The following is a 24,939-nucleotide window of genomic DNA, read 5'->3' on the forward strand; positions in this document are numbered from 1 at the left end:
GATTGGCGTAGGCTATCATTGTAACGTCTATGCCACGAGCTATGCATGTTGTCTCGATAGTTGACTGTGGTTCAATAATACAATTATTAAAGGCACAAGGAGATGTGACTGATCCTTGTCGAGCACCCTTTTTTACTGGGACTACAGGATTCCCTCGGTAGGACAGCATCACGTCTGGTGTATATTCAGTGAGGGCTCGACCCTGGCCAGGAAGTAGGAGTTCAGCCTGTAGGTGGTCGCACATGTCTTTAATGGGTAGTAAGATGTCCTTCTGTACACCTCTCTTTCCCATATCCAGAATGAGTTGGTCATGGAGAAGGGAGTCGCAGGCACGGCAGACGTCACGTAGACCTATAACAATGGACTCTCTTGATTCATCAGCGTGAATCAAGACTGAAGCCAAAGCAGAAATGGCGTGGCCGCAACCAAGACCCCTCTGGAACCCAAACTGGTAAGGGGGGTCCAGCGTTTTCCCTGGATTTCATCAATGACCAAAAGTTCGAAGATTTTGCAAAGCGTTGGTGCTACTGTGATCGGTCTGAACGAAGCACATTCCGAAGTAATTTTTCCTTTCTTCAGGACTGGCCTAAGCGACCCAGTACTGAATGCTGATGGTACGAATCCAGTAGTGAAGATCATCTGAAAGAGAAGAGTTAGGTGCCCCATGAAAGTTGGGCTGCAATGGCTAAGGTGAAGGCGGATACACGGTCAATGCCAGCCGACTTCTTTTTCAACCGTCGGACCGCGAACGCAACCTGTGATTGGGTAACTATGAAATCTGTATCTGGAATTGATGAGAGGAGGGATGAAAGTTTTTCTTGAACAGAAATGTTTTCTTGAACAGAAAAGATCCTATTTTGGGGCTGAAAACTCATCAAGGTAATAGTTTATCCATGTTAAAGATGGGATAACTCACTCGGGATCCGCTGACTCCTTCTTATCAAACATTTTCCATAACAACTTAGGATTTTTAATTACTTTTTCAGAAAGCTCAGATTTCAACTGCACACGGTGACGAGCAAGTTCCTTCCCAAACCTACGCTTAGATGCAACTGTAATCTCTTTAACTACTCCTGAGTGTGGTCTACCACATTTTTCCATATCCCGTACCAGAAGCTAGCTCGGTCGCATGCTAATTGTAACAAAGAGTTAGAAGACTATCCCTTTTCTTGAGTTTTTTATCTGGCACGAGACTTGGCTACTCCCTGAGATTCGGCAAACTGAAGAGCATGGGCCAGTTCGGCGTAATAAATATTAAGACGTAGCCGCGCATCTCTTTCATCACAATGAGAGAATTTCATAAGTCGGTCAAACGGTACGCGAATTTTTGACAGAACAAGATCACAAGAATCTTGAAACTTTTCTTTATCAATTTTACGCCAAACCGGAACCTCATACCACCTCTGAGTGAATATCGACGAATTATTCACAGCGGAAAACAAGGTAGGCCTACTGATAATACACTGAACTGGGAAATGATCCGAAGTGAAACTGTTCGGAAGGATAAGAACCTCACGTACTGGCAAAGAACTACAGCTAAAAATATGGTCTAGATTGGACGTAGAACCAGATTGGTGGATATACGAAAAGTTCTGGTTCTTCCGGTGAATAGTAAAATGGTTCTCAAGTATCCCTATTAGAATGCAACAACGACTATTTTGGGCACTAAAATAGTGCCAAAAATTAGGTTTTTACTGATTAAGTACCGGATTCCTTCCTTTGCAGAACAGTAACTTCTATTCTTAAACGTGGAAGAGACCCTTTAATTATAGTTCAGATACGCCCATCTCTGTTCCTTGCAATATTAGTGAACCTTTTGAATATGTTCTGTTCATATATATATATATATATATATATATATATATATATATATATATATATATATATATATATATATATATATATATATATATATATATTATTGAATGAATTCTCAAAGACTTAAACAAATTTGGGTTTCAACCTTGTATTGGGTGTCATTATGTGCATAAGGCCTTAGCTTCAATTCTGTATAAAACTCAATCTAAAGGTTATTAATTAAATATTTGCGCTTTTGATTTTTCTAAAGCTTTTGGCAGTATCTGCCATGCACAAGTGTGGCACTCTTTTGACAGATTTTGAAATGAACCCTTCTGTCACACGTGTACTTAAATTTTGGTATAGTAATTCGTTTCTTCGTTTAAAATTTGGTACAGGGTACAACGATAATATACCAGTTCAATGGTATATTACATATATATAAACATTTTTTCATATGAAAAATTTACATACTTACATATAAAAATATTTTTTCTAAGATTGAGTATAGCATTCATTATCATTTTCAGTGCTTAGTTTCTATGTGATTAGGTTCTTAGTGCTTAGGTACCGGATTCCTTCCTTTGCAGAACAGTAACTTCTATTCTTAAACGTGGAAGAAACCTTTTTGATTATAGTTCAGATAGGCCCATCTCCTTTCCTTGCAATAGTAGTGAGCCTTTTGAATATGTTCTGTTCATATATATATATATATATATATATATATATATATATATATATATATATATATATATATATATATATATATATATATATATATATATATATATATATATATATATATATATATATATATATATATATATATATATATATATATATATATATATATTATTGAATGAATTGCGAAAGACTTAAACAAATTTGGGTTTCAACCTTGTATTGGGTGCCATTATGTGCATAAGGCCTTAGCTTCAATTCTGTATAATACTCAATCTAAAGGTTATTAATTAAATATTTGCGCTTTGGATTTTTCTAAAGCTTTTGGCAGTATCTGCCATGCACAAGTGTGGCACTCTTTTGACAGATTTTGAAGTGAACCCTTCTGTCACACATGTACTTAAATTTTGGTATAGTAATTCGTTTCTTCGTTTAAAATTTGGTACAGGGTACAACGGTAATATACCAGTTCAATGTGGAGCACGAATGGGCGGAGCGCTATCACCTTATCTATTTAATGCTTGCATTCAAATTATGTTATCAGTAATCAGAACTTCGTATTTTTTTTTATTTATCTGATGTGTCTTACATTGCGTATGCGGACGACCTGCTAATTTTTAGCTGAACCAAGTCTATTGTGGCATTATCTGTGCAATGTATTTCTATGATGTTTCGGAATGTTTTGAAAGTCGATTAATACGAATATTTAGTTTTTCATCCCAAATCATTAGCTCATAACTTGTCCGGTGGATCCTCAGTAAATCGCAATATTTTGAGATCAGTGTTTATTTTGAGATCAGTAATGGTTTGGGATCAGTATTTGTTCTACACTCCCTTTTTAGTGACTTCAGGTTCTGAAAGATGTTAAAGAAAAGATGAAGATTGGATAGGCTGAAATTGTACCTAACCGTGGAAAATATTCACGCCGAGCTTTAGCTAAAATGTATACCACATATCGTGGCCATTCTGTCTTGTTTTTAAGTTGTCAGTTATCTGAATGAACTCAAAGTGATAACACCGCTTTAGTGCCGGACTTATTTGATACCTATTCCTAGGTGGATTCAGTGTTTTCGATGTAATTTAGCTAGATAAAGATACATAAAGTGGTGAATTTCATTTGCTTGTAGCCTGTTGGTAGCTGTGTTCGAGACCCTGCTGGAGATATAGCTGTTAACCGTGGCTTATCTAACGGCGTCGATTACAGCACGTTGCTTCACATGGGTATATAAAAAGGCCAATTAAGTTATGTGTATCTGTAGTATTTATATTTATTGAATCTAAGATGGTCCGAAAGTAGCTTAAGCACGATGAACGGTTTTTGAATAATTCAAGATCTGCTGGTGTGTCTTCGGCTGGTATCACCTTGAAGCTTTGGCTGAAAGCTTGTCAGAAATTCAAGCAATTGTTAAAGATAAATCTAAGACCCTTGCTAGCCTTAATACGAGTATGAAAGGAATGGAGGATCGGGTTTCTAACCTGGAAACTTTGACTCAGGGCTTTGATAGAGAAGTTGCAATCTTAAAGTCACAGGTGGTTAGAGTGCAGTCAGTTACTGATTATTTAAAACTTCAAATGCACGTTTTGAGTGATTAATTAAGAAAAACTTTCCGAAAAAGAAGTTTTTCAAAGAAAAGTATAGGCCATTTTAAACTTAAGCTCAGCAGATACAAATACGTGTTAAAATTCCAACTCAAAACGACCGGAAATTACTATCATAGGCAGGGCAATAGCGCTGCCTAAGTTAAGAACGATGTTGGCACAATGTATTATTTATTTATTTATTTTTCGTTAGACTAGGGCACTTCGTATCGAAGGAGTTGTTGTAGAAACTTCGAAAAGAACTCATTCGATTGGAAAATGGAAGGGCCTGTGTCCTTTTAATAGCTGAAAATGATTGGAAGGCAACTAAAACCCCTTCTACGTCCACCATTTCCCCAAACAAATCTAAACAAAATTTTGAGATAGCTATTATGAGATAGCCGAAGACACACCAGAAGATCTTGATGTATTCAAAAACCACTCATCGTGCTTAAGCTACTTCCGGACCATCTTAGATTCAATAAATATAAATAAAACAGATACACCTAACTTAATTGGCTTTTTTATATACCCATGTGAAGCAACGTGCTGTAATCCACGCCGTTAGATAAGCCACGGTTAACAAGCTATATCTCCAGCAGGGTCTCGAACACAGCTACCAACAGGCTACAAGCAATTAAAATTCACCACTTTATGTATCTTTATCTAGCTAAATTAACATCAAAAACACTGAATCCACCTAGGAACCGGTATCAAATAACTCCGTCGCAAAAGAGGTGTTATCACTTTGAGTTCATTCAGACAACTGACAACTTACGCTAGTATACGCTAGTATAGCAAACTATAAAATTGATAAAGTCGAAATTATATATAAGAAAATCTCAAAAACAGTAAATGTAATGAATTATCTAAAAAACGAAGTGAATCGTATAATTGAGGACGCGAGTCTCACTAAGGTATCACTCGATATAATTACAATGTTAATACTAAACCTAGTGATAGATGTTAGTAAATTCAAGTTCGCATTATTTGCCCTCACTGGAGGAACTTTGTCATATGACCTAGTAGATCCTTCTAATCTAAAAAGTATTCTAGACGAAATAAAAACGCACCTAACGTTTGGCTTGCATCTAACCACGGAGCCAGAAGTAGCAAACTTATTTTTTTATTACACAAAATTAAAATTCCACATCACGGAAATATATGAGCAATTATTTGCGGTAATTCCATTGCTAAATCCACAACCCATATACGACTTGTACAAAATTTCTACCTTTCCAGCTAATATAAAAAAGACAATTCATTTATGACTATCACACCCGAAGCAGAATATTTACTTGTTGATCAGGATAGAAGAAAATATGCCTTAGCTAATCCACAAAATCTAAAAGAGTGCGTATCATTCAAAAACCTAGTATGTCAGCTAACATTGCCTATTTATAATGTCAAATCTGGATCTTGTATGTTAGATTAATTTTTAAAAGAAACTCAACATGAAGAAATCCCTAATTCTTGTCAAGCTTTAATAGGAAGTACTAAATGAGAAATATTCATACATCTTAAAAATGATCTTTGGCTATTTTCTGTTCCAAAAGAAATTGTCGGAATTTTATCTTGTTTTAATAATACTGAAAGAATCGATCCAAGTTATAGGACCGAATTACTCTTACAAGATGTAGGTACAATAACCATAAAACAGGGATGTCAAATTGTAACTAAAGAAACGACAGTGCAAACACCATTATTAAATACAAGCACAAATATAATAAGTCCTAAAATAACCAATTTTAAGACGATCAATCTATCATACACTATTCCTAATATAGATAATGAGGAACTGATTACCTCAATATGGTCCAAAATAGAAGGGATTCAAGGAACATTACCACTTACAAAAATAAGAGAAGCATTGGATTCCCAGATCCCCCTATTTACTAATGAAGACCAAAAATTAACGTACGTGGAGAGTAGATATAGATTGTTCTCAACAAACTTCTGGTATAACATACTACTGATCGTTTGTTTCGTATTTGTGATTTTCTTGACCATGACAACCTTGCTAACCTTTAACTACGGAAGAATTTTGAGGCCACGAAGGCAAACCCCAAAGGAAGACCACATACAGACGACTGAAATGCAGAAGTTAAACCCGGAACCCCTTGAAAATGTCTAAGCCAAGAAAAAGGGAGGACATTAGAAAACGAAGGGGGTATATAGGTCTTCAATTGCTCTTGCTATGTCCAGTCCCCTACTCTAACTATCATTTACGTAAAACCGTGCGGCTACGATGCTGGAATATGCATTTCTTGAGCAGCACGGATATGCGTGAACAATGAAGGCATGAAAATGTATAGTAAATTAAGACCTCATATTTAATGATGTAGTCTAATTAATGTTTAAATGATTGTTTTAAATCTTATGTAGAATTAAATAAGTGTTAAAGGATATTAAAAATAAAATGTGTGCAATAACGTATGCAAAAGTGTATAATAAGAGACCTTTCTTAAAGTTAAAGGTATATTAATCTTTTAATATCGTCATTCTTCTAAATCGCTGTTTTAGATTTTCTTATGGAAATTCTATGTATTTGAAACAAGTGTAGTAATAATGTCGCATTGTCAAAATCAATATATGTGGAATAATATCAGTGTATTTGTTTAATCTTGTCTTGTAGCATAATAGTCACCGTCAAGTGTAACCAATCGTATTGTTTACTATCACCTTTATGTATAATGACTTACTCGTTATAAAGAACATGTGATTCTGCCTAGTTATTTTTATTCCAGGAATTGGAATGACCTATCAAAAATCAATCGTTACAAATGTGTAATCCAGTACAGATACAACCTAGTAGTATCTATCTTCATCATTCGTCAACCAACGAAGTGTACTCACAATAAATCCCAGGCAAAGATGCTAGGACGATAATCGCTGTTACCACAAACTATCACACACCGTATTATGAATCACGTAAAACTACCTAATAAGTCTCAGTAACCAGCGCATTACAGAACTGTATAAACATAGCAATCCTGAGAACCCCATTGAACCTGGAAAAGCCTTACCTCTACTATCCTGTAAATATTACAAAATAATTTCTGAAGAAAGAGCCTGAAGACCAACTATTGAACTATAGAAACCAAAAGTAACCCTACTGATTAACCCCTGAGTGACATTATGCTCCGTAAGTTGAATACAATATGTCGTTGGAGCCACTAAAATTTTGTGTTAATCGATGCTGAATACAGATGTCAATTCCCCTACGATTAATCAAGAAACAAGTGCGACTTCAATAGAGACAAGCCACGCAAGAACAATTTTTTTCGAAAAACGTAATCCCCATGCGTTTTAAAATATCCCGAGAATGAAATGCTGAGAGGAAAACCAATCTATTCATTAACAATGCAATCATAGTCATTAACACCACAACTATACCATGCATTATGAACTATCCAAAAATAGCATGTAAAAATGAATTCTGAAATTAATTTTCAATACAACTGTAGATGGAAGTATCGATTCCCTTTCAATAAATTAAAAACCTGCACATCCTCCATGCCATGAATACAGCCACGTTCGAACAATTTTTTGCAGAACTTATACTCTAAGTGCTTTAACATTTTACCCATCAAAACGAAATGAGGGAAGGGCAATAATCAAACGTATAAGTGAGTAATATAAGAGACACGTAGGATGGTGAATGGATGTGAATTTGCAAGTATCGATTAATAATTTCTATAACTTATCAATAGTGTTCAATAAGGAACATACCCAGTGAAATTATTTGGCTATTACCAGTGAATGTGTTAAACATAGTATTGTATGTTTTAAATCGTTCATATATACATATATGAAGTGCTAGTTACTTAGGTAGAGCTATGTATGGAATCGTTCTATTACTTCATTAATTTAGCGTAGATAGAAAGCATCAATTTCCCGAAGACTTCTTATAATATGATATTAACTTAGTCTTAAAGTAGTAGTAGTATAGTCCCAACCACATAAAACATTATCATGGTAAATGTAGGAGTTATCAGTGTTAGAAGTAGAAATGAAAAAAAAATTGTGTAGTAGCTAGACTGTAACCATAGAGAATCTTAGTCCGGTAGAGAAACCTTTGAATAAAAAAATATAATAAAGTGAGAAATGTAATACTAAGATAAAAACAAAAAAAAGAGTCAAGAGTGCTTACGTCAAAGTATAAAATATTATAATGTTGATAAAAATTGTATAAGACAAATAATAAATTAATTTTGAAATATTTCAAAACCCAAGGGCAAGCAAGTCCTAATGATGAGGTCATCATTAAATCATGGGAAGGGTAATATGTACCATGAGAAGAAAATAAACTAATTTAAATCTTCTCTTTAAATATAAGAAACTTATTTCCTTATAATAATAATAATAATATAGATTTATTACCTGCCAAAACTGTAAAAGATACAATGGGCGGCAGAGCATAAAAAAGTGAAAAAAATGCAAAAAAAAAAAAAAAAAGACAAACAACAAAGTACGGTTTAACACGAATATATACAATGAAATGGGCATTCAACATCGACATTCAAATAACACATTCAACTCAAGTCTGTCCCTGAAGAGTTACCCAAGGATGACCTAGAGTCATGAACTTTTTGTGAAAACTCGCTACTCTGGCAGGAACTGCCAAGGCAGGGTCTATCAATCCCAACCAACTGATCAAATACCAGTGGTTGGACCACGGGGGCATTCCAAGGATAAACTTAGCGTAATTAAAATAAAATGTGTACAACTGTTTCTTCTCTGTCTGTATGAAGCAACTCCAAAACGGAGAAATGTAGAGAAAACTTGGTAAAGCAAATGCATTATACAATCGGGCTAAAATATCACGACTAAATCTCGCCTTGCTCAGGACAAGCTTTCCATATGCAGAACGAACTTTTCTAAGGGTATCAGCGATAATAAGTACGCGTGTGGCCTTGAGTGACGTACCGATCCTTGAGTGACTCCAAGGTAAGTAAGTGATGGAACAGGTTTGATTTCCGTATCATCTAGCATAACGCATATGTCCTCAGTCGACACTTATGAAAATACTCCTCTTCATTGCGTTTAAATCCAAATTCAAACTTTCGTCTAATTTCTAACAAGGAATAAAAACCGCAATTTATTCTCAATCAGATATCCCTTTAGAACACCAAGTAAAAAAAAGATGATTCTATTCCTATACCAGCTTAATGAATTTCGAGCATACTTTGTCGTATTTTGTAGAATTTCACACTCTTTGTTTTACAAAACAAAAGGGACTTGAACATTCCCAAATACTCTTGGCATATTTCATAAGCTAAGAAAATACGGATTGATTTGCAGTACAAAGCAAGCAAGCTCTACTAAAATTGAAAATGAGACGGATTTGAATTTTGAGAAATGTACTTGACAAAATTGTGGGACATTGTTTTAAATAAAGTTGGAAGTTCTTAGAGGAATGTGAGGGTTTAATGATAAAAAAAATGCGATAAAATTATTGGACTGCCAGACCGCATAATAATCTTATTTTGTCAGCATAAGAAGAGTGTGGGGGGTACTCCAAAAGGAGTTGGGCCAAGCGTGAATTAGTTGCTACTGCTCAGAAGCGAAACCCGTGATATATCTCAGTGAAAATATAATTTGAGATCAAACTAGATGAGACTAGTATCAGACTTTGACCAGAATTCATTGATTCAGAAAATTTAAGAAGATTTTTGAAGTTTTATACTCGTACACTGCTGTAAGTGCAAATGTGAGTCCCAATATATCTATTACTTTCTTATTTGGGTTTTTCTTTCATATATGTCTGTATCTCGATACGTAGCAGGCAACTAGTTCAAGTGTCTCCATTAACGCTCTCATAGGGAAGTTAATATTCATGTAATATTAAAGAAACTTGGTAAACAGATGACTCTGGAAGATATGGCTACGCTTCTAAACTAGAAGTTTTTCGACAGTAACTTCAAGAGTCAATCCTTTTTCCCCATTATACTTGGCACGACGTTGAGTTCAAATAACCAAATAATTCCCTCCACGATAAATGATTATTAAATTTCACCCCACTATAAATAAATTTAAATCCCCCCACGATATAAGCTCCTATCTGCAAAAATGAGGAATTTTGGATTTTTTGGCCAGAAGAAAGATCACGGATGCGTGTTTATTTGCCCTTTTTTCCCAGGGATTTATATTAAATGACGATCATTAAAAGAGCTAACCATTGCATATATTGGAGTTAGTTAGTAGCCTGATGAATTTTTAATTTCAAGAAGAACAATGACTATTTAAAAAATATACTACATAAAGGATCAATATGGTTCATTATAAATGTGGACTATGTAAGTTTCATTGGATATAGCTGATATAAGGTAAAAAAAAAGTACATTGGACTTATTATAGTGAAGAACAACCTCAAAGCCATATTAACTGAAATAATCTCTTGAAAAGATAACTTGAGACAAAAATCTTTTTAAAGTTGCTTCTCTAAGGTATGTCATCATAAGAGGCAAACATATCCCTTAGTAACAAAAACAATAGCCTTAAAAAACCCTTAAAAATAGTGTCAGATTTAATCTGTTTTGTAGCGGTAGCTAGCAACTTAGTAATAAAGGATCTGTATAGTTTTATATATTATAACAAAGAACGAAATATTGCCCTAAGTAACTTAAATAACTACAATTTATTTGTAAAATTTAAAAGATAATGCTTAAAATTCAATATATTAAAATTTCTCCCCGACTGGGAATCGAGCCTTTTCTCCCGTGTGACAAATAGGTATATTTACCATCAAACCATCAGAGACTTATGAAATATAAGTTACATACAAAACATGATAATAAATTCGTTAATACACTAAAAAAATACATTAGGAATCAGTCTGGTTAAATATAAATGGTGATTATGTAAGTTTCATCGGTGTCATAGCGATATATTGATGTCCCCTTTTCTATCCAATTTGGCTGCGTTTCATTTTATCATATTAGTCCCATCAAGGGGCGTCGCTTGGGGCTGGCAAGGGTGGGCAGTTGCCCTCCCCCAAAATAATGTATAAAAAAAATATTATACATCCCATGCCCTTTGACTATCCAGATTTGAACCCCTCTTGCCCCCCTCCCCAATAAAATTGCTGGAGATTTGCCCCTGAGTCTCATATATATGACCACTTTATTCTAAGCTCCTCGGGGATTCCTTGCTGGGGAGAAAGGATTTTGCTGCTGTATTTCCTCTGTCATGGCCAAATGAATTGTGGCTTTAAGTCCTATTCTTTGTAGGTCACCAAATCTGCTCTGTCAGATTTTAATTTCCTAGAAAGTCTCTTTACTTGATCATTGCTGAGATTTTTTGAAGCCCCTTTATTGTTTTTGCCATACCCTTCTCTTCTTTTTAAATTTAGTTGTTACCTCGCGTTTAACACAGCTTATTTCAATTAGTTTTGTTTAATTGTAATAGGTACCTACAACATGGTACCTAAATCAAGAACAAAAAAGAAGAGTCCCAGATTTTTAAAACCCATGCCTTCATAGAGTATTTAATATCCGCTGGTCGCAGAAAATTACAAACCAGTCCATCCGTGAGATTACGCAACAATCTCTAGTAACCGACATCATCAAGGCCAAAAGGTGGAGATATTTGTGACATGTTCTAAGTATGGACGGCCATAGGTTCCCAATAGCTGCTTTACACTGTCAACTACCGGGAACTCGTAACCGAGGAAGACCCAGAAACACACTACGTCAGACGTACCAGAGGGATTTAGGCAACCTGCACACCTCTGTTTCACGAGAATGGGAAGAAGTCACTGCAGCAGCACACCTGACGGAACATTGGTGGCTCCTTCCTAGTGCCCTGGGTGCCTCAGGAGGTCGAGGTGGAAGTAAGGTCTAAGGTAAAATTATTGAATAAGTCTAGTTTTTCTTCTCTATTGAAGGAGATTTGACCATCAAAAGTAATTTCTCGAAAAAAAAAATGTAAACTCATGACATAACCCTTTACCATAATCTTTTGAATTGCTATCAGAAAATATTATTTGTTTACTCTAATAGATAAACATTCCAAGAACTAAAAAATAAATAATTCTAGCCTACTGAGCTGTGAAGCGCAATAATTTTTTTTAAAACTTTTTTCACATGCTGACCAATGACCTGCGTTACACTGGTACAAATTTCCTAATTCAATGCCTTTGGCCGGGAGTACAATGCGTGGTTCGGGGCAAATCATCCAAACACTTTCTGTGTTTAATTGTAATGAGCCTCAATAAATGCTTTTGAGCACAATTCAATAATTACGACTGGATATCGATCGCTGATAAGTACAAAATCAGTTGCAATAAGTCTATTGAACTATAGCAGTTTAGTTTATTGCAATAAACTAAACCGTTTTCGCTACAGGTTTTCTGGCGTGATAGCCCATTTATTGGAACTTTTTCACCATAGTCAGAAACGAAAAGTGGGGAGATAAAAACAATCTAAAGTTTCCCAGTTTTCTGTTGTCATTATAAAGAAAATGTGCTCAGCTTTCGCCGTCTGAGTCAAAAAGCAGATATGTATACAATTATCAATTATACACTTACTAAATATCAAATAAATTAAATTATAATAAAATAAATTATTAAATCAAATATAAAATCTCTTCTCTCCCTCTTCTCGTGACTGGTAAAAGGCCAAAAATTCTGTTGGAGCTATGAAAACTTCATCTACCTGAGTGTTTTTGTTGAGGACACGAAAACTCCCAATGTCTCTAATATATATATTTCTTTTTATTTACTGACAGACTAAAACCTAAAACAAGAGGGGTGGACATCTTATTACTTAATGATTCAATTTTTTGATTAGCATATTTCTCTCATAGATAGATAGATAGATATTTATTGGCAAAAGAACTATCACAAACCCGAGTGGGCCAAATTCGCATTTCATAATAAAAAAAGTACAATAACAAAAATAATGCAATAACAGCACATAGTTACCACTGTAACGAAAACACAACAGGTAACAGTCAAAAAATTTAAAATACAAAAGCCATAAATATAGGTCATAATTATAAAATATTTTATAGGTCATAATATAAAAAGATAAACTGAATAACAAATAAAATAAACAAATTTTCAAGAATTTAAAAAATAATATACACAAAACAATTTAAATTTTTGCCAAACTTACGGGTCATGATTCTGGTCAATTTTATTTGTAAAAAAGGGAATAAAAGTTTTTTTATAACGTAAGGTAGAAAAGGGTATGGGAGAAAGGATCGGGATAGGTTGGGATACTACACGGGGGTGGCGATTTCTCATGGGTGAGTGACGGCTGGGAAAGAGGTTTTCAGTGCGGGGGTTTATTTGTGCTCACTTCCCAAAACGGAGGCATAAATATTCTCTTCCGGGCTCAAGGATATCAAGTTTTGAAGTTTCAAGGAGGTAGGAGTATGGGACCTTGACTTCTTTATAAATAATCCTCAGGGCTCTCTTTTTTGAATATTTTCGATTTTTTGGCTGCTTCAATTGAGAGGCTCGGATGCCAGACAGGACAAGCGTACTCGACCAAAGGAAGTACAAAAGAAATATATACCTTTAGTAACTGAGATTGGGGAAAACTGAACTTATTCAGAAGAAAAAGGGACAAGTTTGGTTGACGGAGGATGCTACTTACATGGGTGTCCCCCTTCAAATCAGAAGATATTGCAACACCTAGGAGTTTAAAGGAAGACGCTGAAATCTCAAAAGGAATAGGATGAAGGAAAAGAAAAGGGGACTTTAGGAAACTGACAGGTTATATGGTGGATTTACAAGGATTAGCGGTCATATCAAGAGAAGAAGCCTCGCCTGCAATGGCATGGAGGATACCTATTGGATTGCTATAAATATTTTTATAACACGTCTCTACAACTGTTAGGTCGTTGATAAATTTCCATCCATCAGGGGAATCCATTGAAAGGCGGCTGATTATGACAGAAAACAGGAGGGGGGCCAAAAATAGTACCTTGGGGAATACCATTGTGAATACGAAGGTGGCTGGAATAGTAATCATTATATTTGACTGCCTGTGATCTGTTAGGAAGAAATGATGCAATGAGCTTCACTAAAAATGTTTTGACTTGGAGTTCTTCGATAAGTTTTTCTATCAACATATTATGGTTAACCAGGTCTAAAGCCTTTTGTAGGTCAACAGAAATTAGGTTTAGCCAGGTGTTTGTTCTCTCAAGTAGTCTCCCCATGGAGTCAATGAGGTAGATAAGGTAATGTGAGGTTGAGGTAGATTTAAGATTTCCAAACTGCTTAGGATCAAAAAGGGGATTGATTTGGTCCCTAAGCCAGTCAGCAAGAAAGCTTTCACATAATTTTGAAAAAATAGAAGTCAGAGAGATAGGACGAATGCCATCAAAGCTAGGCCTACCATTTTTCTTTTTTATTTGAGTTATGAAACCTTGTTTCCAAAGGGAAGGAAACAGTCCAGATTGAGTGCATTGATTAAAAAATAGAAAGGGGCTTTGAGAGGTAATCGCTGAAGGCTTTAATAAGTGGGACGGGAATATCCAGTGGGCAAGTGTTTGATTTTTTTAATTTTTCAATTCTTTTTACCACGTCAAATGGGGAAATGTTAGGGAAATTAAAGGGGGTTGCAAAAGTAGGAGTTACATTGGAAAGGGGAGGGAGTCTTTGGACAATAGAAGCAAGGAACTCGTTCAAATTATTTGCTGTTGTCTTTGTAGGTTCATCTACATTAAAGTTTAGTGGTTCTGGTCTCTTCCCGGCAAGTATTTTGAACTGGGAATACCAATTTTTGGGTTTATCCTGGCATAGGTCTTTAACTTTATTTTTATAATAAATTCTGGCAGATTTTCTAAAAATTTTTTATAAGCATTTTCTTAAATTATTTGTTTCTTCCAGTTTCTAGTTTGCTTCTCATTGTGAAACGGGGACATTCTGAGAGGATTTAGTCAATTGTTTCGTCGATATTTATGCAACTATAAAAAGAGCATGACTTGCTATCTGAAAGATGCAGGAAGTCAACCGAGTCCGTTGACTTTTAAATTAAACTCAAGTTGCCATCAATCCATGGTTAATTGAAGAAAAAGCTAAGATAGATAGTCTGAGGGAGAGGCACAGCAAAAAATGCTTGTCGAGATCTAGTTTTTGCACGCCCAGTTCTCAGACGGAAAATAGTATTTGTGATTTTCCTATTTGAGTGGATAAGGTGATGGGGGATACAATACCCAGAAAAAGACAAAACATATATTTTGTAGCTGCAGTACGGGTTTTATTAATTATAAAACCATTTGCAGCAGCAGTTATCAACTTTAAGGTTTCATTTACAGTGAAAACAACCTTCAAAGAAATTGGGCGGTGAATAGTCTCTTCTGCAATATTATCAGAAATTCGTTGCCCTTAATTATTTAAAAAGAAGGAACCCAAATCATTTTAAGTTGAAGGACCTTGGAAGACATTATTTTTTGCCCAGTTTTCTGTCCCGCTTTTTAAGAAGGTGAAGAATGTTGCCAAACCTTTTTTATTGATATTAGATGCCGATAAATTCAATCAATTTCTTCACTTCTATCTAATTTCAGTTAATATAATAAACAAAATTTGTTGATTTTAATAAATAAAGAATGTCTTTTCGACCCAGACCTGGGGTAGTGTTCATGAGTGAGTATATCATAGCTCAAATTTAGGGTGAATTCTAACCACTTTGATTGAAGGCTAAAATTCTAGACAAGCTAATTCTTGGAAAGATGTTAGATTAGGAAAATGAAACTTTCAGCAATTATCTACTTTTGGCTTTCTTGGAAAGGAGTTAGGTTAGGAATATGAAACTTTCAGGGATGGGCTGAAGGCTGATGGGATGGGCTATGATACAGGCTGAAGTATGTCACGAGAAGGTATTTTGGAGTACCTACCTATACTCCACCCTCTAGAGGGTCCTGAAATTTGCCCACAAGACAGGTCTATAGGCCACCTATTGAAATTTTGACAAAACAATATTATACCTTAATTTTCAGTTATTAGTTTCTTTTTCTTTGGCTTTAGTTCTGAAAATTTAATTTGGTCAATATCTATGAAGTCAAATTAGGCTATTGAGTTAGGACAAAAGTGAACACACCATTTGAAGGCTTTTTTTATGCTGATTACGAACATAATAAGAATTTCTATCGGAAATGAGTTTCAGCCCCCCCACGATATAGGCCCATTCAGGGTTAGGTTAGGTATAGCCTAGGCTATATGGTGGGGGGGGGGCTGAAATTCATTTCCGATAGAAATGCTTATTATATTTGTAATAAGCCTAAAAAAAGGCATCGAATGTTGTATTCACTTTATTCCTAACTCAATAATATGATTTTGTTGACATTGACCTTTAATTCCTGTTGTTTGAGTAGAATTTTAAGCCATATCAATGCTTTATTTTCAAAATTTAGGAAATGTATTTGCTTGTCTTTAAAACCTTATAAATTGGGATTGAGCAAAGTTGTGAAGCTGAAAACAATTTTGTTTTACTTCATTTAAGCAGAAGGTCTATTTTGCTAGGTTTCACTTTCATAACATATAGACTTTAAAAGGTCATCAGAGGTCAAATTTAGGAAATGTATTTGAATATCTATAAAACCTTTTAAATTTGGATTGAGAGAAGTTGTGAAGCTGGAAAAAATTTTGTTGTATACTTTATTTAAGCAGAAGATTTATTTTGCAAGGTCTCACTTTTATAATACACAGATTTGTAAAGATCAGGACCCTCTAGAGAAAGAAGGAGTAGAGGTGGGTACTTCAAAATAGCTTCCCAGGACATATTTTAGCCTTTAGACCCATCCCTGAAAGTTTCATTTTCCTAACTTAACCCCTTTCCAATATAGCCAAATGTAGCAAAAGTAGAATTTTAGGCTACCAAGATTTGTTTTCTTAACATATCTTCTTATTTGGTGGACTGCTGATACATCTATACAAGAATAGGGCTGCACACTAAAGTATGTCCCAGGAAGGTATATTGAAGCAACTACCTCCACTATTTCTCCCTCTAGAGGGCCCTGATTTAGTAACTTTTTCATTATTCATATTATTGACTTAAGAATAAGGTAAACATACCACTTGATGCCTTTTTTATGCTTTTTCCAAATATAGGCTAATAATCCTTTTTGTCAGAAATGAATTTTACCCCCCCCACCCCTATATATACCAATTCAGGGTATATATTTGCACATTAGGGGGGTAACGGGAAATTTTAAACCTATCTCTCATTTACACCAGAAATATAATTTACCCCCACCCCCCTAATGTGCAAATATATACCCTGAATTGATATATATAGGGGGTGGAGGTAAAATTCATTTCCTACAAAAATGATAATTATATTTGGAAGGAGCATAAAAAAAGGCATCAAGTGGTATGTTCACTTTATTCATAAGTAAATAATTTGAATAACAAAAAATTTACCCCTGATTTTAAAGATTTTTACAAAGATAATACACAGATTTTTAAAGGTCAGGACCCTCTGGAGGAAGAAGGAGTAGAGGTAGGTACTTCAAAATAGCTTCCCAGGAGATACTTTAGCCTGTAGACCCATCCCTGAAAGTTTCATTTTCCTAACCTAACCTCTTTCCAAGATAGCCAAATCTAGCAAAAGTAGAATTTTAGGCTACCAAGAATTGTTTTCTTTCAACTCAGCTAGAGTCAACTGAGCTCTAAATGGGTACCTGGATAAATCTGGGGAAGGTAAGCAGGAAGGGCGTGCGAAAGCACAGGATGGCTGACCCCCCACCCCCCATTGCAAATCCTGGCTGAAGGGCTTTGAAATGCAGATCATTCGGTTTTTTCCATTAGGTGAAATTTTCACCGAAGGCGAAAATTTGCAAAATCGGCCAAAATTTGGTAAAATTCTTTATTTCTGCAGAAAATTCGGCATAAATCAGGCAGCGATTTGGTAAAATTTACGAAGATCACGAAACAGTAAGTAACCTTACACTGTCGAAAAAATATATACGTTAATATAGTTTCATAAGATCTACATAAAAAGATTCACTGGAAGTGCCATCGGCAGATACAACTCCAAATAGAGAATAACAGATAGTTGCAATGTAACTCTGGAAAAAATATATAAACAGTTTTATAGTTGAAATAGGGTTGTCACTACACTCATAGAACAGAGATGAGGCTTGGACATCCTCTTCAGTATCTGGACTAAGATAAGAACGATCGATGATGTGCTTTCAACACAACAACCTCTCAAACCATGCTGTGAATTGATAACAAACCTCTTTTGGAGAGGGCGGCTGGTGAAAACAGGTCAATTAGAAGATAATTATAAGAAATTACAATTTAAGTCGAAATATTTTCAAAGATTTAGCTGGACCCTAATGGCCGCAGAGTAGGAGCCAGAGCTTTATTGTGGTGATATCCACAACTTAAAATTTCTTTTCACCCTACCCTTTTTCGTTCTGATATCTGACTACTGTGACACCCTTCCATGTCTCCTTATTTGGTGGACTGTTCATACATCTATACCAGAATAGGGCTACAGACTAAAGTATGTCCCAGGAAGGTATGTTGCAGCAACTACCTCCACTTTTTCTCCCTCTAGAGGGCCCTGACCTTTGATGACTATTAAAAATCTTTGTGTTATAAAAGTGAAACCTTGCAAAATAGATCTTCTGCTTAAATAAAGACAAAAACTGTTTTCAGCTTTGCAACTTTCCTCAATCCCAAATTATGAGGTTTCAAAGATCCATAAATGCATTTCTTAAATTTTGAAAAAAACCATTGATATGGCTTAAAATTCTACTCAAATAACAGAAATTGCATTTTCAGAACTAAACCCAGAGAAAAAGAAACTGACAACTAAAAATTAAGGTAAAATGATATTTTGTCAAAACTTCAATAGGTATTAAATTAAATTACAATATTTACATAAGTTTTATTAAATTAGTTTTAAGCTAGAAAATTACCTTAATTTGCACTTTGGAGTGAAATTAAGGTCCATACTGGATCTGTTGTGCTCTGGGTCAATGATGGCAAAATTTTGTCACTTTGTCTGGGCCCAGTTACATGCCATAAGAGAGGTCTGCTGGAGAGACACAATTTAAGCCCAAAGTAGCATCAGCCTCTCAGCAAGACACTTATTATGATGAAGTTGGCATCAATCAGTAGTTGAGTGGGATGGACAGTCCCACTCATATTTCCATGGCTTGTTATTCCATTCCTTGTCCAGTCTGGACTTAAACCATTTCAGCTTGGAGGCATGGTGCTGACTTGAATGTTCAGAAAAAAGGGGGTTAGTTGGTTGTGCATTATACTTGTAGGTCAGCATCATGTCAGAACAGGGCATTTATTCCATTAATATATAGATTAACCTATAAATTAATTAGCCTAATATATAGGTTTGCCCTGCCAACATGGTTTTCAATCAGGAAAGTATATAGAAGCAAATTTGCTGGAGACTTATGTTTGTGTATTTACAGAACATTTTGACAGCTTTTGTGAGTGTCCTCTTGTATGGTGCTGACTTGAATGTTCAGAAAAAAGGGGGTTAGTTGGTTTTGCATTATACTTGTAGATCACTATCATGTCAGAACAGCAGCATCTGAAGATGTTATAACAGACCTGATTGATCATGGATTACCTGTAAATGTCTTGTTGCTTGACCTTGCAAAAGTATTTGACAAAGTTCCATATCTATGGTTGAACAAAAAACCTATCTCATGTGGAATTAATGCAGACCTTGTGGGCTGGATCTCAGCTTTTCTTACAGATAGAACACAGAGAGTGAGGCTTTTTAGTAATAATGGAGAATCAATCTTTTCTGTCCTGCAGGGTAGTGTCTAGGGACCTAGCCTATTCAATATCTGTATAAATTGTATTTTTCAATTAGCTAAAGAATCATCTAACTGTATGCTGACAACTCAAAGTTGTTTGGTGGAGTCAATCATGAGTCACTACAAGCAGATCTTGACCATATCCAAAAACATGGCACATGAGCTTCAATATTGACAAATGTAGTGTTATCTATTTTGGCAAGTCCCACCCACATTTCAAGCATACTATGGTCAATCCAGCTGAAATAACATTCAAGAGCTGCAAAGTGTAGATGAAGAAAGGGATTTTAGAATAATTATTGACAACAAGTATAAATTCCATTCAAACTGCAAAAAGACTGTGTCTCATGCAAATTCTGTCCTAATACTCTTAAAGAAAACCATATCCAGTAGGTTTCCCTATGTTTTTGTGAGGTTGTACAAGGCTCTTGTCAGACCAGTGCTTGATTTTGGAATGTGCAAAGCATCACCAGCATACATGGATGATGTACAGCTTCTGGAAGGGGTACAAAGGAGAGCCACAAAGGCAGTGTCTGAGAAAATTATCTACACTGGTTTACCAACAGCAAAGAGCTGAAATACTTATGACATATAAGCTCACATCAGAAGACCCCCCCCCCAATTCATTTGTCAATTTCCCAAAATATTGGCACTGACAGGAGGGAATATTCACCTTACCTTACCTTAATCACCATAATCCAATTAGAGATTTGAGGTCCTTTGGACCTGTAGTGCTGTTCAAGCCATCTGTGGAAACAACACCAACAACAGTTTTTCTCCTGTTGTGTAGTAAACCACTGGAACAGGCTCTCAAATAAAATAGTCTCAGCACCCAATAATAAAGTTTTTAAGAAGTAACTGGATGTTAAATGGAAAGGTGTTCCTTAGAAGTACCATTGGGATGCATTTGATGTTTAGTCATTCACATCATCAAGTATAGAGCAATTAACAGATCACAATGGATCTTAATTTGCTCTGAAGTGCAAATTAAGGCAACCACTTAAAATTCTATGTAAATAACAGGAATTGCATTGTAACAACTAAAACCAGAGAAAAGGAAACTGAGATAAAATTCTAGTTTTGCTACTTTTTACTATCTTAGAAAGGGGTTGGGTTTTGAAAATGAAACTTCCAGTAATGAATCCAGGTCCAAAAGCATACTCTGAGAAGGTATTGCCAAGCATACATGTGAATCCTCTTCTGATGTATAAGTCTTAGAAAATTGCCTACTTGACAAAACCACTACCTTCCCTCTCCCCCTGGATGGGGGCAGGGGAAACCATATTATCCCACCACAGAGAAATGGAGAGTTTACTTGTGAAAATATTGCAACTCTGAAATTTTTCACTTAATTTTAAAACAAGCTCTGGAAGCTACTACACTGCTAACTTGAAAGCGCCAGCAACCACTTTAAGCAGAACAGATGAGGGCTTGGGTTAGCCAAGCAACAGGACCAACAACCAGAGTAAGCAACACCAAAAACGAGTAAGTCCAGATTTTTCTGCTCTAATTACTAACGTAGACCAACTTCCTAACAAATTGAATGAGCTGAAATTTTTGATTTATTCCAAAAATTATGATCTGGTCCTATTGACTGATGTTTGTTCCGAGTCTAGTAGCAACAGGCTCCAAGATTCCCAAGTTAAGATTCCAGGGTATGGTGTTGTGTCTAATCTAGTCTTCAGAATGCAGGTGTGGTACATTAGTGCTATTCCAGACATGCTTTAGTATATGGTCATTATGTCCCCCAGGTAACTCACAATTTGTCAAATCTGTATGGTTCAACCTGTGTGATGACGGCAGTGGAGTAATAACCAGAGTAGGCTGTATTTATAGAAGCCATCTGCCTCAGATTGCCAAGAAACCAAGCAGACAATAGCAACAATACTGCATAAAGCAACTATGAATTTCATGGGGAACCTACTTTTAGCTGGTGATTTTAACTTCCCTGACCTCATATGGAAAGAGGGATACCCATATATACCTGTACTTACAAACAGAAGCAAAAGCACAAATCTATTCACAGAGTTCCTTCACAACCTTAATCTCTACCAGATTGTTGAACAAGCCACTAGAAGCCAACCTTTCCAGAGACCAACTCTACTGGACCTAGTGTTCTTATAGGATATAGAATAGCTTTAGAACATAAATTACTTACCCCCTCTAGGAAAGAGCAATCATTTTATCCTAGAAGCAAATCTGTCATTTTGTAAGATAAAAAATGATTACATAATGAAAACTTATGTAGATTACAGGGTGATCAGAAAAGAGCTGGAAGGCATAGTTTGGTCACTATTACTTCAAGGGGATGTCAACCAACAATGGGCCAACCTAAAGGACAAGCTACTTACACTTACAAAAAAGCAAACATCAGTAAAACTCATGCCAAAGCCCAAAACACTGCCTTTCATGACCCCCAAGATGTGCAAGGAAATAAACAGGAGGGGACAGTACTGGAGAAAGTACAATAAAGGAGGGAAAGAAGAACACTACCAAAAGTTTGTGAAAGCTTGAAACAAACTAAGAAGCATAACTAAACAACTTTATACAAGTTACAAGTCTAAGCTAGCTGATGATAGTAAGATTAACCCAAAGAAGTTCTGGAAGTACATATCTAGTAAGGACCATAGCAGATGGTCAGTAAAAGCACTCAGTATGGATGATAGCAAGGAAGTGACCGACTTGAAGGACATTGCTGAACTCCTCAACAGGCAGTTTGCATTGGCTTTCACCAATGAACCAGATGGCCCTCTTCCTCATAGCCCATCATACTACATCCCTAAACTAATGCCACCTATTCTACTCTCCCCACCTGTTGTCCAAAAGCAAATTGAAGTGCTAGATGTCAATAAATCCACTGGCCCTAATAACTTGCACCCAAGACTATTGAAGGAGCTTGCCAAAGAAATTGCGCAACCACCATGCAATATATTCCAACTGTTGATTGACTCAAAAAAGGTACCCATAGACTGGAAGCTGACCCATGTCACCCCAATACTCATGAAAGGTGACCACACCAAAGCCAAAACCTACAGACCCATCAGTCTGACCTCAGAGGTGGCAAAAACTCTTGAGTGGCATGTGAATGGTGAGATTCTGACACATCTTGTTACCAATAATATACTTTCCCCTGACCAGCATGACTTTCAGCCAGAAAAAATTGGTTGAGACCAACCTCCTTGAGAAATACAGCATCATAATAGGTCACCTGGAGAAAGGAATCCCTGTGGACCTGATTTTACTGGACCTAGCCAAGGCTTTTGACAAGGTACCACACAACCATATCAGATTGAAACTTTTGGCAGCAGGTACCCATGCAGATGTGATTGATTGGGTCATGCACTTTCTGACTGGTTGGACTCAGCAAGTTTGACTCTTCACAGCTAATGGTGACAAGGTTTTCTCTGAACCATGTGATGTTGTAAGCAGAGTCCACCAAGGTAATGTTTTGGGCCCTACCCTATTCCTCATATAAATCAACAATATGGTGAACAGAACCAAAAACAATATCACTCTCTATGCTGATGACTCCAAGCTGTTTGGGCCTGCAAATCAACAAAGTCTGCAGTGTGACCTTCATAAAATCCAAACATGGGCACAGGATTGGCTACTTGAATACAACACATCAAAGTGCAGTGTCCTTCACTTTGGAAGCAACAACCCCCATCACCAGTACAATATGTCCAATCCCAATTCACTGGCTGACTTAGTACTAAAGACAAGTGCTGCTGATAGATGAACAATTGAAGTTCCACAGCCACTGGCAACAAGCAGTTTCAAAAGCAAATTCAAGCCTCAGTCTCCTCAAATGCACCATAACCAGCTGCTCCTGTACAGTCTTTCTAAGGCTCTATAAGGCTATAGTTAGGTCTGTTTTGGATTTTGGTACATGTCTCACCTCCCCTTCCTATAAGAACAATACCAGTCTTATCAAGAGAGTTCAGGGGCATGCCACAAAGTGTAGGCTATAGCTGGCCTACAAGATCTCCCATACAACAAGAGACTGGTATGCATGCAGCTGCCAACACCCATCTTCAGATGCTGCTGTTCTGACATGATGCTGACCTACAAGTATAAGGCACAACCAACTAACCCCCTTTTTTCTGAACATTCAAGTCAGCACCATACAAGAGGACACTCACAAAAGCTGTCAAAATGTTCTGTCAATGCACAAACATAAGTCTCCAGCAAATTTGCTTCTACATACTTTCCTGATTGAAAACCACGTTGGCAGGGCAAACCTATATATTAGGCTAATTAATTTATAGGCTAATCTGTATATTAATGGAATAAATGAATTACTAACAAGATAAGAGTCGTGAGTCTATGGGGGGGGATTGAAAATATTTTGCAAAACAAAAGAAAACTGAATAAAGTTCTGCCTTATCTGTTTTGTAAATATTTTCCAAAATGGTACTATGCATAAATAATGTGGTAGGGCAACTGAGTTGTAAAGTTTTGTAAAAACTTTACAACAGTACTTGAACAGTACTTGTCAACAGTACTTGAAGTATAACTTATTTGCCACAAAAGAAGCATGCAATAGTCCCACTTGGCATTTGATGTGAACTATAAGGAGTTGTTGTGTTTGCTTTGTTGTGGAACCAATGGGGATACCAAGGTAAGTAATGTGATCAACTGGCTTGATTCAGTTGTTTCCAAGAGGAGTATCTGCTGGTGGTGCATGCTTCCTGTTGAAGAATACAACCTCCAACTTTTCAGCATTGAATTCAAGATCAAGTCTGGCATACTCTGATTGCAGTAATGTGAAAATGTTGCTAATGCACTAGATAGTGCAACTTAAGTTTAACATGTTATCTGCATAACAGATAAGAGAAAAATTGAGACCAGCAAGGATGAAAGACAAGGGAGCAGCAGAGTGCATATTGAGAACTCCATCATTGAAGAGTGAAGGAGAAGAAATGGCACCTCAACACTTACCTTTCAGAATGTCAATAAAAATATCAGGAGTGGGTGTGGGGTTAAAAGCAGAATGGTTCATTAGACGGCCATACACTTTAGATGATAAATTTAACACTAGGCAAGTTTTAAGACAAATACATGGCTTGGAATGCTCTGATGTATGAAGGTGCAACCCCACATTTTGCTCCTTGGAGTAAGATAGTGGTGTGA

The 24,939-nt window shown here is 36.1% G+C and overlaps 1 protein-coding gene across 4 annotated transcripts in view; it reads left to right on the forward strand.

Moving 5' to 3' along the window:
- The first annotated feature begins 15,542 nt into the window (after positions 1-15,542).
- The window catches only part of LOC148949930 (RNA-binding protein 25), a 132,010-nt gene continuing 122,613 nt past the window's right edge, over positions 15,543-24,939 (forward strand). Inside the window, exon 1 of one of the 4 annotated variants that reach the window (XM_089092018.1) lies at positions 15,543-15,655. In XM_089092018.1, the coding sequence (XP_088948144.1) occupies positions 15,619-15,655 (37 nt within the window). In that variant the 5' untranslated portion in view covers positions 15,543-15,618. The remainder of the gene's footprint in view (positions 15,656-24,939) is intronic. The other 3 variants (XM_089092017.1, XM_089092020.1, XM_089092019.1) reach the window with 3 other exon arrangements.

The sequence above is a fragment of the Artemia sp. Qi Xiang Cuo genome, chromosome 7 (assembly GCF_049724085.1).
Source record: "Artemia sp. Qi Xiang Cuo chromosome 7, ASM4972408v1, whole genome shotgun sequence".
In the NCBI taxonomy this organism is placed as follows: Eukaryota; Metazoa; Arthropoda; class Branchiopoda; order Anostraca; family Artemiidae; genus Artemia; species Artemia sp. Qi Xiang Cuo.